At 49.2% G+C, this 14,090-nt stretch overlaps 1 protein-coding gene across 1 annotated transcript in view; it reads right to left on the reverse strand.

Annotated features, from left to right (window-relative positions):
* Positions 1-1,887: 1,887 nt before the first annotated feature.
* Positions 1,888-14,090, reverse strand: part of Pole (DNA polymerase epsilon, catalytic subunit) — a 47,546-nt gene continuing 35,343 nt past the window's right edge. The window contains exons 40-49 of the mRNA XM_048343209.1: positions 13,191-13,364; positions 10,956-11,081; positions 8,563-8,695; positions 6,400-6,580; positions 4,529-4,660; positions 4,189-4,382; positions 3,594-3,794; positions 3,125-3,250; positions 2,665-2,754; positions 1,888-2,325 (exon numbers count right to left, since the gene is read on the reverse strand). Coding sequence (XP_048199166.1) covers positions 2,212-2,325; positions 2,665-2,754; positions 3,125-3,250; positions 3,594-3,794; positions 4,189-4,382; positions 4,529-4,660; positions 6,400-6,580; positions 8,563-8,695; positions 10,956-11,081; positions 13,191-13,364 — 1,471 coding nt within the window. The 3' untranslated portion in view covers positions 1,888-2,211. The remainder of the gene's footprint in view (positions 2,326-2,664; positions 2,755-3,124; positions 3,251-3,593; positions 3,795-4,188; positions 4,383-4,528; positions 4,661-6,399; positions 6,581-8,562; positions 8,696-10,955; positions 11,082-13,190; positions 13,365-14,090) is intronic.

Genomic DNA, 14,090 nt, shown 5'->3' on the forward strand with positions numbered 1-14,090 from the left:
CTGTTGGGCTCCTCCCTGCTCTCGGGGCCAGGGAGAAACATTCCCATGTTTTATAACTCCAGACTGCCCAGACCCTTTTCCTCAGAAGTTATAGCATGCTCAGAATCCAATAAACCTGTGACTAGAAGCCTCTGGCCTTGTTTCTTTTCTTTTAAGAGAATTTATTTATTTAGTCAGTCCTGGGGCATGAACTCAGGACCTGAGCAATGTCTCTGGCTTCTTTTTGCTCAAGGCTAGCACTCTACCTCTTGAGCCACAGCGCCACTTCTGGCCTTTTCTATAGATGTGGTGCTAAGGAATCGAACCCAAGGCTTCAGGTATACGAAGCAAGCACTCTACCACTAGGCTATATTCCCAGGCCCTGGTCTTGTTTCTTGGGGAAGGCTATGACCCAAGAGGGTACAGTGCAGGGCACACACCTAGACAGGCCAAAGCGGACCAGGCAGACCTCGTGTTCAGACCATATTCAACCTTTGCAGTGGGGCAGGGGCAGGAAGGTAGTGATGGGGAGTAGGGCAAAGATGAAGCCAGCATTTAATGACATCAGGGCTGGAGGGCAATCGCTGATTGTCTTTGGCTGCTGTCAGGGGAGTAGTGCTGGCTGAGCAGACCGCTGGAAGCCTGGAACTTGCTTCTCTGGGCAGTACTGCGCTAGGTGCCAGAAGACATCCCATGTTACAGGCCAGCATACTGAGTCTCAGGATGGCCAGCCCAGGGAGGGGCAGGGAAGACCTGACCTGGACCCCTGCAGACCGCATTTGGAATGCCCCGTGGGAGCTCCTGGTCTTGATATCCAGTGGTGTTTGCAGGTAGCTTAGATGCTATCTCACAACCACTCAACAAAGCTCTCCCTCTCCCTTGGGCATGGTCTCCACAGGTCACCAAACACCTGATATTTTTTGGTTCACCACAGATATAGCTTTAGTTTTGGAGAAACCAGTCTTTCTAGTTAGATCCCTGGACACAGCTCCGAGGCGCTGGTATCTTATTTCAGAGCCCCCAAGCTGGCCTGAGTGAACCCAGGCCTGCTGGCGCCGGTGGCTGTGCAGAGGAGCCACTGTGCCCTTGGGCAGCCTTGTCAGCTCCCCTCACCCATCCTCTGTGCTCGGGCTTCCAAGAAGCCTGGTGAGCCAGTTCCCTCCACCTCCCCTCACCGCCTAATTTGATTTGAGCTCCATTCAGAGGTCCCAGCTCACCCGCTCAGCCCATATTCCAGGCAGGCAGGTTCTAGTGGTGTCCAGTTTCTCCCCACAGATGCCAGATACTGACTTCTAGAGCCTGAAGATCACAGTACAAACACAACAGTGGCATTCAAAGCTACTGCAGTCTTCCCCGTCAGGCTCATGTTATCTATGGCTTTTGAATTTGTGAGTTTCACATCTGACTAGTGCTCTGCTAACACTGGCCTAGGCCAGTTAGGAAGTGAAGGCTGAGGACCACATTTAGCTGAAAGTGAGATGCGTAGTCTCATTTCCTGAGATTAATAAAGGGGCATCAGGCACACAGGGGGTCCTGCAGGGACCAGGCGTCCTGGCACACAGAGGGGGTCTGCAGGGACCAGGTAGGCTCGTGGTAGATAGCTATCCTATCTACCAAGTTCAGCCCAGCCAGAATTCCAGGCTTCATTGTGGACATATGGAGTAAGCAGACACCCCTGACTGCTCTGAATGGGGTCCAGAGACAATGAGAAGAAAATGTCCCCTGGTCTCCCCCACAGGTTTTGGATCTGTACTTCCTGGGAAGTGATTCAAATCCTGTTCCCACAAGGCTGTAGAGAGGAAACATTTCTCCATGGAACAAGTTTGATCCCAGCTCCACGAGGGCCATGGAGCCCACCAGGCCTGCATCCAGCCTTATCCACTACCTGACCACTCAGGCCAAATCTTAGAGCTGGGAGGGAGCAAGGGTACTGTGGAAGGACTTTCACATCACTTAGCAGGGTCCACAAAGCACATGCCTCAAAACACGTTTATTTGTGGGAAAAGACCCTTAGGATTTTTTTTTTTCTTCTTGGCTCATGATGTGCTTCAGCAGGCACCTGTTGATGGAGTCATTCCCTACTCTGTTCTAGTTCGTGCCATCACGGTGTTCTCTGTGGTCTGCTTCCCATTGCCTGGACTCTGGCCATGGAAAGTCAGGTGGTCAGGTACACAGCCACTTGGAGCACAGGGTCCCTGATGCAGATGCCAAGATGTCCTCGGCCTGGGCTTGCTAAGACTTAGAGAGAGGACCTGTCTGCAGTAGCCACTCCAGGGTCTCCTGAAGGTATAACATGCCATAATGCCGGGCAATGTTCTGAAAGATTCCAATTTGTTCCATGAAGATCTGTGAGAACAAAGAGAATGGCGTTGGTCTTACCTAGAGAGGAAGGGCAAATAGCATGTATCCTATCAGGGAGAACTGTCTACCCACGTATAGATGGTGAGGAAGAACTGCCCACCTGAGTGTGGATGGTGAGGAAGAAATGCCCACCTGAATGTGGACGGTGAGGGAGAACGGCACACCTGAGTGTGGATAGTGAGGGAGAACGGCTCACCTGAGTGTGGATAGTGAGGGAGAACGGCTCACCTGCGTGTGGATGGTGAGGAAGAACTGCCCACCTGAATGTGGACAGTGAGGGAGAACGGCTCACCTGAGTGTGGACAGTGAGGGAGAACGGCTCACCTGAGTGTGGATGGTGAGGGCAAAGTCTCCTGCGCAGCTGCAGTACACAGGCATGTGGGCCTCCTTCACACCATGGCACTTCAGGCAGATCTGAATGAGGGAGTATCTCTATGAGGCTCAGCTCAAAGCACCAGGCTAGCTGTGCCATAGCCCTAGGGCTACTGAGGAGCAACACATCTCCTTGTGCAGTCCATCCCTAACGGTTGCCTGGGCATGTCCCCCAGGCTTCTGCTTAGGTGTCCCTTAGCAGGACTGTCTTGTGGCTGGCAATATAACATGCTACTCTTCTGCTGCTCTCTTGTGCTGTCTACTGCTCACCACCTGATCAAGTGCCACAAGGCTGTTCCCACAGCCACAGATGCCAACAGATGTTGACAGAATGAGTCGGCAAGGCACATGGGCAAGGACTGCCCGCGGAGAGTTGACACCCGGACCCCCTGGGCACACTGAGGGAGCTTACAAGGTCCTGCAGAGTGAAGGCCATCAGCTTCCTCTGCAGAGCTTCTACCAGGGCTGCCTCAATGGCAGCTGAGTCGTAGGCAGCCTGGCAGTTGGGACAGAGCCACTGAGGAAGGACAGTTCCATCCTAGGAAACCAGGGAGGGGTAAGCAGTCAGTGTGTGTGTTGGACACACCATCTCCAATAGGGGATGTTGGGGCCAAGAGGACAATCCCCACTTAGGACTGCATTCCATGCCATCTAGGACTCCCACCGCACTGACCTTTATCAGGACAACACTGTGGAAAGTGACAGCAAACTGGCTTAAGGGCTGTGTGTGTGCCTGCTTTCAGTCCACAGAAGAATGAGTGAAGGGAGCAGGTACACCTCACAGGGGTGAGCTCGACAGGAGCCTTGTGCTTGCCCCACCTGTCTGGAGGCTCTGATCTATCAGGAAGGGCCCCTCTGGCTTTGCAAGTGCTGAGCCCAACCTGAGAGAAGGAGGAGTCTTTGCATAGGTCCAGGTCTCGACAGAAATTACAGCTGTGACAGATCATCTCAGGGAGCACATAGGAGCGACAGGGGTCTCTGAATTGGGCTTCCTCAGAGAACTCGCCAACGTCCACCAAGCGAAGCAAATCTCTGCTCAGCTTGTTCACCTGGTTTGTGATGTTTGTGTCCAGAGACAGTACCTGTGAAGACCACAGTCCATCAGGAATCAATAGCCAGGCGTTCCCTGTGCACCATCCAGACTGCAATCCCTCAACACCCCCACCCACTCCCGCTCCATCCAGACTGCAGAACCATCAAGATACAAAAAAGAATATGCAATTCAGAAATTGACTTGCGCAGACATGAACGACCAAGTTTTGAAAAAGATGCAAAGATCATTCAGTAGAAAAATCTGGAATAACTGGACTCCCTCAGTAGGGAGTGCCTCTCTGGTGTACTGTCCTACTGGGCCCAGGCTCCATGAGGTCAGGGTCTCTTCTGTCTTGTCACACTGGAGCCCAAATGCTCCGACAACATGTGACAGAGAAGTGACACATGCTAGTCGAATGACTGCGGTACACAGGTGGCTCTCACCTTGCAGACGTATTTGATGAACTCCAGAGCAGGATTGTTGAGCAGCAAGTGTGAGCCCGGGAGGACAGGAAACATCTCTGAAGGCTCTGTTGAGTTCCGAGAGCCTGTGATTTTCTTTTGAATCTTCTGAGTGATGGTGAAGAAGCTCTGAGTGAGCTCATTTGCCACATAATCTTGAGAGAAAGTGATCATTCCTGGGAAGAGATGAAGAGTGCAGAGGGAAAGATTTGGCCTGTCTTGAGTCTTGGAACCTCCCACCCATCTGCCTGGACCGTCAGAGATGCATAGCAGGGTTGGATCATGGCACACAGTAGTATCTGGTGTGACACAGGATGCTCACCAGGAAGGGCTCCTGCTGCCGCCTCGGTCTCCTGGGAGAACTGGCTGGGCCCCCTCCTCTTCACAGGGGTGCTACCTGGGGCACTACGCCTCAGCTCATCCTTCATGCTGTGGTACACAGCCACGATATATGCTGCAGAGAGAGACAGGCTCAGGCCACAGGCTCTGAGAGACAGTGTTGCTAAGAAATGCTCCAGAATCTAAGGGAGCCCTAGGGCTGGTCAGATTACTAAACAGACATGGCTAAAATGTCAGTATTCGTAACAGCTTTATTTGCCCTCAGATAAACCCAAAGTCAGTTGAAGAAATAGACAAAAGAAGGGAATTTGCTGAATCCGTGCTTAGAAAGAGCAGTAAATAGCTTTCACACTGGACAGTGAACCAAAATGGCTCCCTACAGCAGCAGAGACTGCCTCCCGGAAGGGCCTCTGAGCCCACACACCTGCAACACTAGGAGATAACTTGGAGAGACTTAAGGAGAGAGGTAAAGATATAAGTAGTCACACAAGAACCACCTGTCAGGACAGCTGTGGGGACACATACAAAAGTGTGTATGTGGGGGCTGGGAATATGGCCTAGTGGCAAGAGTACTTGCCTGGTATACATGAAGCCCACCACATATATAGAAAATGGCCAGAAGTGGCGCTGTGGCTCAGGTGGCAGAGTGCTAGCCTTGAGCAAAAAGAAGCCAGGGACAGTGCTCAGGCCCTGAGTCCAAGGCCCAGGACCGGCCAAGAAAGAAAGAAAAAAAAAAAGAGTGGGGCTGGGAATAGGCCTAGTGGCAAGAGCGCTTGCCTTGTATACATGAAGCCCTGGGTTCGATTCCCCAGCACCACATATATAGAAAACGGCCAGAAGTGGCGCTGTGGCTCAAGTGGCAGAGTGCTAGCCTTGAGCAAAAAGAAGCCAGGACAGTGCTCAGGCCCTGAGTCCAAGGCCCAGGACTGGCAAAAAAAAAAAAAAAAAAAAAAAAAAAAAAGTGTGTATGTGTGTTTATCTGATGACTGCTTAACTTATGGGGGTCTCATTAATGTGTTCTTCCGCATAGCCTAGAAAACTTGGTTTGCAAACACCAAACAAGACCCCTCAGCAAAAGGTGGGGCTCCAGAAGCCAGCAGCAGGGCTGGCTTTGTGACTGAGTGTATGCACATCCCAGGAAATGCATGCCACTGTGCTACTGGAGACAGATCTTGGGAGAACTGAGAAAGCCCCTCATGATATTCCCAGGGAGGCTGCTCCCATGGCTCACAAAAGGACTGAAGGGAGGACAGAGAAACCTCCATTGTTCATCTCTTAGGCCATGAATTCATAGGGAATAGGTCCAGTAGCTCAGGCTCCTTTCCATTGGCTCTCACAAAGTGTGCTTCTCTGGGTGGAGCAGGCTGGCACTTCAGCTGAACCCAAGTTCCTTTCTCTTTGGCTTCCTTCTTTTTCTGGCCATTTTCCTTCACTTGTTTCAGGAAGCTATCTCAGCTCTTAAGAGTGCTTAATATGCTCAATACACACATTAATCCTCTTGGCAAGGATCTTGCCCTTAACTTGCTTGTTCACAACAATGGCAACAGCATGCTGGCTAACGTTGTAGACCCTTCTAGTTTTGCCATGGTAACATTTGTGGGGCATTCCTTTTTGAACAATACCCATTCCCTTGATGTCTACAATATCACCCTTCTTGTAGATTCTCAAGTATGTGGCCAAAGGAACAACTCCATGTTTCCTGAAGGGCCTAGAGAACATGTATAGGGTACCTTTCCTCTTTCCCTTTGTGTTTGTCATTTTGGCAAATTATTGAAAGATGGCAGTTCCAGCCAAAAGGAAAGCTACTTTCATTAACTCTTATCCAACTGCCCTACCACCATAACTCCGGCTTACCTGAAACAATCATGAGGAAGTAACTTTGGCAGGAGGCTGCCTGTGGCAAAAACTGCAAAATATTCCAGTTGTTTTCCAGTAACTCCTCCACCTCAGATTCTTCCACACTCTCTTCTTCCTCTTCCTCTTCCTCCTCATCCTCCTGCTTATCCTCAGCTCCTTCCCCAGCCTGGGAGTTTTGCTGTAATACAGAGATGATCCCTGCTTGCACTGGGGTATCAGCACGCAGTGGCAAGACACAGGAGAGAGGTCTCTTGAGTCACAGGACTGGTGAGTCTTATCAGCCCTGCAAGAACAGTGCTCTGTGGGGTACACTTGCTGTACTGTGGCTGATGGACTATGATTCCCTCTTGCCTTCTCTCTGTTCTTTTTTGGCCAGTCCTAGGGCTTGAACTTGGGGCCTGAGCACTGTCCCTGAACTGCTCTAGCACTCTACCACTTGAGCCACAGTGCCACTTCTGCCCTTTTCTGTTTATGTGGTACTGAGGAATCAAACCCAGGGTTTCATGCATGCTAGGCAAGCATTCTACCATTAAGCCACATCCCCAGCCCTCATTTGCCTTCTCAGAAGACACTACAAAATTTTCAAACTCCCATCTCTCAAGAGGGAGAGTTAACCAGAACCTTCTGGTGAGTTTAGGAATCCCTTCCTCAGCCAGGTATGATGCCATGTATCTGTGGTCCCAACACTCAGGAGGCTGAGGAAGGAGGCTCACTTAGGAGGTCAGGACCACCTAATAAGGACCTATGTCAAAAGGATGGAAACAGAGCTGGGAATATGGCCTAGTGGTAGAGTGCTTGCCTCATATACATGAAGCCCTAAGTTCGATTCCTCAGGACCACATATATAGAAAACGGCCAGAAGTGGCGCTGTGACTCATGTGGTGGAATGCTAGCCTTGAGCAAAAAGAAGCCAGGGACAGTGTTCAGGCTTTGAGTTCAAGCCCTGGGACTGGCAAAAAAAAAAAAAAAAAGGATGACAACAATTCTGCATAAGCCATTGTACTGACTGTAGACAACCATTCAGCATGGGGTCTTCCTGACATTGTGAACTTACCTCCAAATACAGTTAGCAACACCCCTGCTGTCTACACCACACCACCTGCCCTGACTGACTCGGGCTGTCCTGTGTTGTCATCCTTTCTCCCTACCTTCCAGCCAGATCTTGTCTGTCCCCTAGCCTGAACCCACCCAGAACTGCTCCTGCTGAAGCCCCTTTGGAGCCATGGTGTCCAATGCAGCTTCAGTCTCACCTCCCACAAGACCCCTTCCTGAAGAACTTTCCCTCTTTGTTCCATCTTTGTCCATAGCACCTTAAGGAGGACACAGATCTGTGTCCTGAGCCTGCTCCCTGGGTGCTCTGGACCAGGTGACTGGCTGTGTCTCAACTCACAGATACCATACAACCCATTATATGTGACTCTCCTTCTCCATGTGGCTCCTGGAAGCTACCACCACTCACTCTAGACATAGCTCCCTCTTAGTCGCTGTCACACTCAGCCTGTTGCTCCCCACCCTTTACCAACTCTCCCCACCTGGAGTCCTTCCCTGAACTGACACTGATTGAGTTCTGTCTTGGTTCTTCTTCTTTTTTTTTGGCCAGTCCTGGGCCTTGGACTCAGGGCCTGAGCACCGTCCCTGGCTTCTTCCGCTCAAGGCTAGCACTCTGCCACCTGAGCCACAGCGCCCCTTCTGGCCATTTTCCATATATGTGGTGCTGGGGAATCGAACCGAGAGCTTCATGTGTTGGAGGCAAGCACTCTTGTTCTTCTGTGGTGTGCTGTCTTCATGGGAGCCAAGTGGAAGCTAGAATCTTCCATCCCCTTAATGGTGAGTCCTGGGCAATGGCTGCTCACTCATTAGCTAGCTAGAGCAAGCTTCTGACTCCCAGGATGCCAGCTGTCCTGCCGGGAGCGCCATGGCTACTGCACAGTTCCTTCCCTGCTGTCCCGCTGCATCTCAGGGCTGGTAGTTCTTTTCCTCCTCTGAGCTTTGTGGGAAACCCATCCCATGGCAAGATCCTTGCCTTCATCAGGGCTCACGTGTACGCTGAGCACAGCTGCGTTTCTACTGCTGCTGGCAGGAGAACTTGAGCACATGGTACTCACCACAGGAGTGAATGTGGCCCACAATCACTTCAAGGTTGTGACTCAGATCTCTTACCTGTCCACAGTGAATACTGCTGGGAACTTTTCCTTTGATTCCACCATAGTTAGATGGATCCATCCAGAGAAGAAATTCCCAGCATCGGGAGAAAGAAATTGCCAGGGAATGGAAGATCTCTTTAGAATGGATGCTGCAAAGAAGCAAACAAAAACAAAATAAAACCCCTGCTTAAATGTCTTGTTCTCCACTTCCCTTCCTTTTCTTTACAACCATCTACTTATCTTCCCTCTTACTTTTTTTTTTTTTTAGTTGTTCTTCTGATAAGTCTTTTTTCCCCTTCTTCTCTTCTTTTTCTAAGTTGTTCTTCTGATAAGGATATGCATTTTCTTTTCTTTTTGCCAGTCCTGGGGCTTGGACTCAGGGGCTGAGCACTGTCTCTGGCTTCTTTTTGCTCAAGGTTCGCACTCTACCACTTGAGCCACAGCGCCCCTTTTGGCTGTTTTCTGTATATGTGGTGCTGAGGAATCGAACCCAGGGCTTCATACAAGGCAAGCACTCTTGCCACTAGGCCATATTCCCAGCCCCCAGCTCTTACTTTTAAAGGAACTTCAAGTAGATACATACTGTCCTTCAGACTTCCCAGGATAATGGGGAGACTATCTCAAAAACCAGCCTGAGAGTGAACCTTGAGTTCAGGGTCCAGTGTAGGTAAGGTCACTTGAAGCACCATTTCCTGTTTTCAAGCTCTTGCTAAGATTTTTTTTTTTTTTTTTTTGTCAGTACTGGGGCTTAAACTCAGGAGCTCATGCTCTTGCTTAGACTCCCCCCGTCTCCCCAAGAATGGCACTCTACCACTTGAACCATATCTCCTCTTCCAGCTTTTTAATGGTTGCTTGGAGATAACTGTCTTTTGAATTTGTCTACCCAGGCTGGCTTCGAGCCCCAATTCTTAGATCTTAGCCTCCTGATAGCTAGGATTACAGATGTGAACAACCCGTAATTTCTTCATTCTTATACCGTCAGCCATGCTGGCCTCCTCCCTATGACTAATCCTGTCCTCTGTGCCTAAGGGGTAGCTTCAGAGAACAGGAAGGAGAGGTGGGATCTCATTAGCACTCCAATTACCACTCCTATTAGCACTCCTATTACTGCTCTCAGCCTGAGGTGAGAAGGGAGGTGTGTTTCCAAGTGCAGCCCAGCTTGCCTACTTATGTGGACAGGAGGGCCATCTTTCCTAGTGATTCAGCTAGCCACTCTGTGAAACAATGGGGCTAAGGCAGCCCTGTCCACACATGGTAAAAGAGTGACAGACAGAAAGCTCCTTGGGGACTCCTGGGCCCTATGCAGACAGGTACAAGGCAGATCTGCACAACAGCGGACACGTACTTGGTCTTATGTTGCTCATGTTGATTATGAATGAGACTCCCTCCACCTATCTCCCTCAATTACTATCTGGTAATGCAACCTATGGGTTGAGTAGTGTGTCCATCTGGCAGTGCCTTGATGCTGCTTGGATGTGCTGTGTGCAGCTAGCTCTACCTGGATTCCCTGCGCCCTACCAGTAACCTCTCTCTGCACTTAGAGAAGAGCTTCAACTGAGTTCCATGTGAATGCACTCTGGGAGTATGAGCCTCCATTATACATCAGGCTTTCTTTTCTTGTTATACCAAAGTCTCTAGGGCATAAGTTCCTAGGCCCAGAAGACTTGGGAATGTGGCTGGATGCAGGCAGATATTGCTGCTTCAAGTCAAAACTACGGATAGTATTTGGTCCTGGCAGAGGAGAGTTCTGCACCTGGTGGGTGAACGACTCAGAAGGACATGTGGGTGTCCACATCCATGTCTATGGAAGTTCTGTGCACCAGCTCCTTATGGAACCTTTGTTTTAGGTGGCACTGAGGTTTGAATTCAGGGCCTCATGCTTGCTAGGCAGGTCCTCTACCATTTGTGCCACATCTTCAGCTCCTTTTTTGTCAGTCGTGGGACTTGAACTCAGGGCCTGGGTACTGTCCCTGAGCTGTTTTGCTCAGGGCTAGTGCTCTACCACTTTGATCCAAAGCTCTACTTCCAGATTTTTAGGTGATTTAATTGGCCTTCCCTGCTTGGGGTGGCTTCAAGTTGTGATTCTCAGATCTCAGCCTCCCAAATAGCTAGAATTACAGGAGTAAGCCACCAGTGCCCAGCTATTTTATTTTTGAGGTAGGGTCTCATGTTTTGCCCCAAGGCTATCTTTAGAACATAAAACTCCTACCTGTGCCTATTGAATTTCTGGGATCATAGTCAATATGACCATATCAGGTTTGTTGGATAATGTCATGCTAATCAGGTTGGCTTAGAACCATAATCTTCCCAATCTCTACATCTCTGAAGCAGCTGGGATCACAGATGGGAGGGTCACAGCATCTCTCCAAAGCCATAGCAGCTGCCATACAAGAAGCCCTCTCTACCCACCTGTTGGTAATATACTCCACATAGGCAATGGCATCCTCAATCCGGCGCTTCTTCGTACAGAGGATGATGCGGTTAAAATTGGCATAGATGACTGATGACCCCAGGCGCTTGAACTCAGCAACAAGCCTGTTGGAGTAAGTTCATTACCGATGTAGGAGGCATCATGATCCAAAGTGTAACCAGAGAACAGCAAGAGAAGCCATGAGGCAAACTCTGGTGATCCTGAAGTGGGAAATATTGGACTATACTTAGAACCAGAGGCAAGAAAAGAGCAGAGTCTAAGAGCTAGAAACAAGAGATTTCTTTTTTGGGGTGGGATGAGAGTCTAGCTATAGTGTCTACACTAGCATTCAACTTTGGGACTCAGGAGATCCTCTTGCCCCAATAGCTTGAGTTCTGGCTGGGGATATAGCCTAGCGGCAAGAGTGCCTGCCTCGGATACACGAGGCCCTAGGTTCGATTCCCCAGCACCACATATACAGAAAACGGCCAGAAGCGGCGCTGTGGCTCAAGTGGCAGAGTGCTAGCCTTGAGCGGGAAGAAGCCAGGGACAGTGCTCAGGCCCTGAGTCCAAGGCCCAGGACTGGCAAAAAATAGCTTGAGTTCTTGTCACCATAGGTGCATGCCAGCGTGCCTGACAGAGCAAAGGTACTAAATAACAGAACACCACAAAAGTAATAATAATAATTTTTTTAAAAAAAGGAAAAAAAGGGCTGGGGATATAGCCTAGTGGCAAGAGTGCCTGCCTCGGATACACGAGGCCCTAGGTTGGATTCCCCAGCACCACATATACAGAAAACGGCCAGAAGCGGCGCTGTGGCTCAAGTGGCAGAGTGCTAGCCTTGAGCGGGAAGAAGCCAGGGACAGTGCTCAGGCCCTGAGTCCAAGGCCCAGGACTGGCAAAAAAAAAAAAAAAAAAAGGAAAAAAAGCACAAGTTCTTAAAATGGTCAAATTTTACATAGAGAATTAATTCAATGTTTAATGACAAAACTGAACAAACCTAAAGAAGAATGGGCAAAGCACATGAAGAAATTTGACTTCATTCATAATAAAAATCATAAAGTGAAAAGAAACTTGCTGGGTGCCTATGGCTCACATATATAATCCTAGATACTCAGGAGGCTGAGATCAGAGGATTATAGTTTAGAGCCAGCCCTGGCAGGAAAGTTCGTGAGACTCTTATCTTTGATTAACCACCAAAAAGCCAGAAGTGGAGCTGTATCTCAAGTATCAGGGCACTAGCCTTGAGTACAAAAGCTCATGAGTGATGATATCTGTCCCACCTCATCCCACTTCCCACACCATATGTCAATTTTATAGGATAAAAATGATATCTCAGTATTTCTGTGTGTGTATGTGTGTGTGCACATGCACATGAACGTCTAGAGGGTCCCTTGGCAATACTGAACAAATTTTAATTTATCTGCCTGGTTACAGTGACTATGATGAATGACAGTATGCACAAAGACATTCACTACTGTTTTTAGGGTCCGACATGGGGCCTGAACTTAGGCTGGGTGCTGTCCCTGAGCTTTTCTGCTTAAGGTTAACGCTCTGCCACTTTGAGTCATAGCTCCACTTCTGGTTTTCTGGTGGTTAACTGGAGACAAGAGTCTCACAGCATCTCCTGCCTGGATTGGCTATGAACTGAGATTCTCAGACCTATGCCTCCCGAGTAGCTAGGATTACAGGTGAGTCACCAGTGCCTGGCAACTGACTGTTATTTCTAACAGCATAAGACTAGACATAGCTTAAATATCTATTATTATGTACAGCTTTCTAACATTATTATGAAAGTGATGATTACTTTTTGTGCCAGTCTAGGGCTTGAACTCAGAGCCTACGAGGTACCCTTGAGCTTTTTTAGCTCAAAGCTAGTGCTCTAACACTTGAGCCACAGCTCCACTTCTGGCTTTTTGGTGGCTAATCAGAGAGAAAAGTCTCAGGGACTTTCCTGCCCAGGCTGGCTTTGAACTGTGATCCTCGGATCTCAGCTTCCTGAGTAGCTGGGGATTATAGGAGTGAGCCATTGGCACTCAGTTTCTAACATGCATTATCAATTAATACAAACAAAAGCAAGGATGGTGCGCTATAACACAGAGAGTGCAGTGGAGAGGGACAACACAATGCTCTGCCAGACCTCTGGAAGGGTGCCTGTGCAAAGCCACTGGACCCTGAACCCAGTTTGGCTCCATACACCATCCTACGTCTCATAGCTGGTGTGAAGCACTCACTGTAGAAAGAGCTTCTTCATCATGCCATGTAGTGTCCGATGTAGGGCAGGGTCATGCAGCAGGGAGCATGGTGATCGGAGCCAGCGGTAGAAGTGCATCACCTGGTTGTCAGCATAGATGTTGTGGTACTGTGTAATCTCTTTCACCCAGCCCACCACCATGCTCTTCAGGATCCTGAGAGGAGTAGAAACACATCTCACTGCTTAACTGCCACAACTGTTGTCTCACCAGCCCCAACTGCCACCCTCCAAAATTCATCACTTGGCCCAATACTTCATCAGCTTTTTCTCATTTCACCATTTACCACCTCCCTCTCCACTTAAGTGCTCACTGGATGCCTATGTCAGGACAGAGAGACATGCAAGACAGGCTCTTGCCCTTCTGGAGAAGTATAGCATGGGCCAGCCAGTATGTCATGAGTGCCTACAATGGGAACAGCCAATCAAAGGCTGCTACTTTGCTTCAGAACACATACTTTACAGCTTAAGCTTAGCCAGAGACAAGAACATGAAGGCATTTCTCCTTCCTCGCCTTCAGACTGGGTCTCCCACTTTCCTAATCCTTTTAATAGACCATTTAGTTACTCGCCATGTGTGCTCTGACTTTTCAGCAATGCTTAGGTAGTAGGCATGAATATCAGATAGGAACCAGAAAGCATCTGCCACTGTGAACAAGTTTCCTGTGTGGTACAGGTACACTTCAGGTCCCAATCCATGCCCCCTCCACCCCCAGTTTCCTTTTAGGATAAAGCTGTCGGCTGCTATGGCCCTGGAATCCCAGTTTAGATGAAGTTTTCAAAGTTCTACTCTGTGAGTGAACTAGAACAACTTCACTAGGGTCAGTAACAGACTTGCAACAAAACCTACACAAGCATAGTCCCAGTGCCGAGATCTTTGTTAC

Source organism: Perognathus longimembris, chromosome 3 (assembly GCF_023159225.1).
Source record: "Perognathus longimembris pacificus isolate PPM17 chromosome 3, ASM2315922v1, whole genome shotgun sequence".
NCBI classification, from domain to species: Eukaryota; Metazoa; Chordata; class Mammalia; order Rodentia; family Heteromyidae; genus Perognathus; species Perognathus longimembris.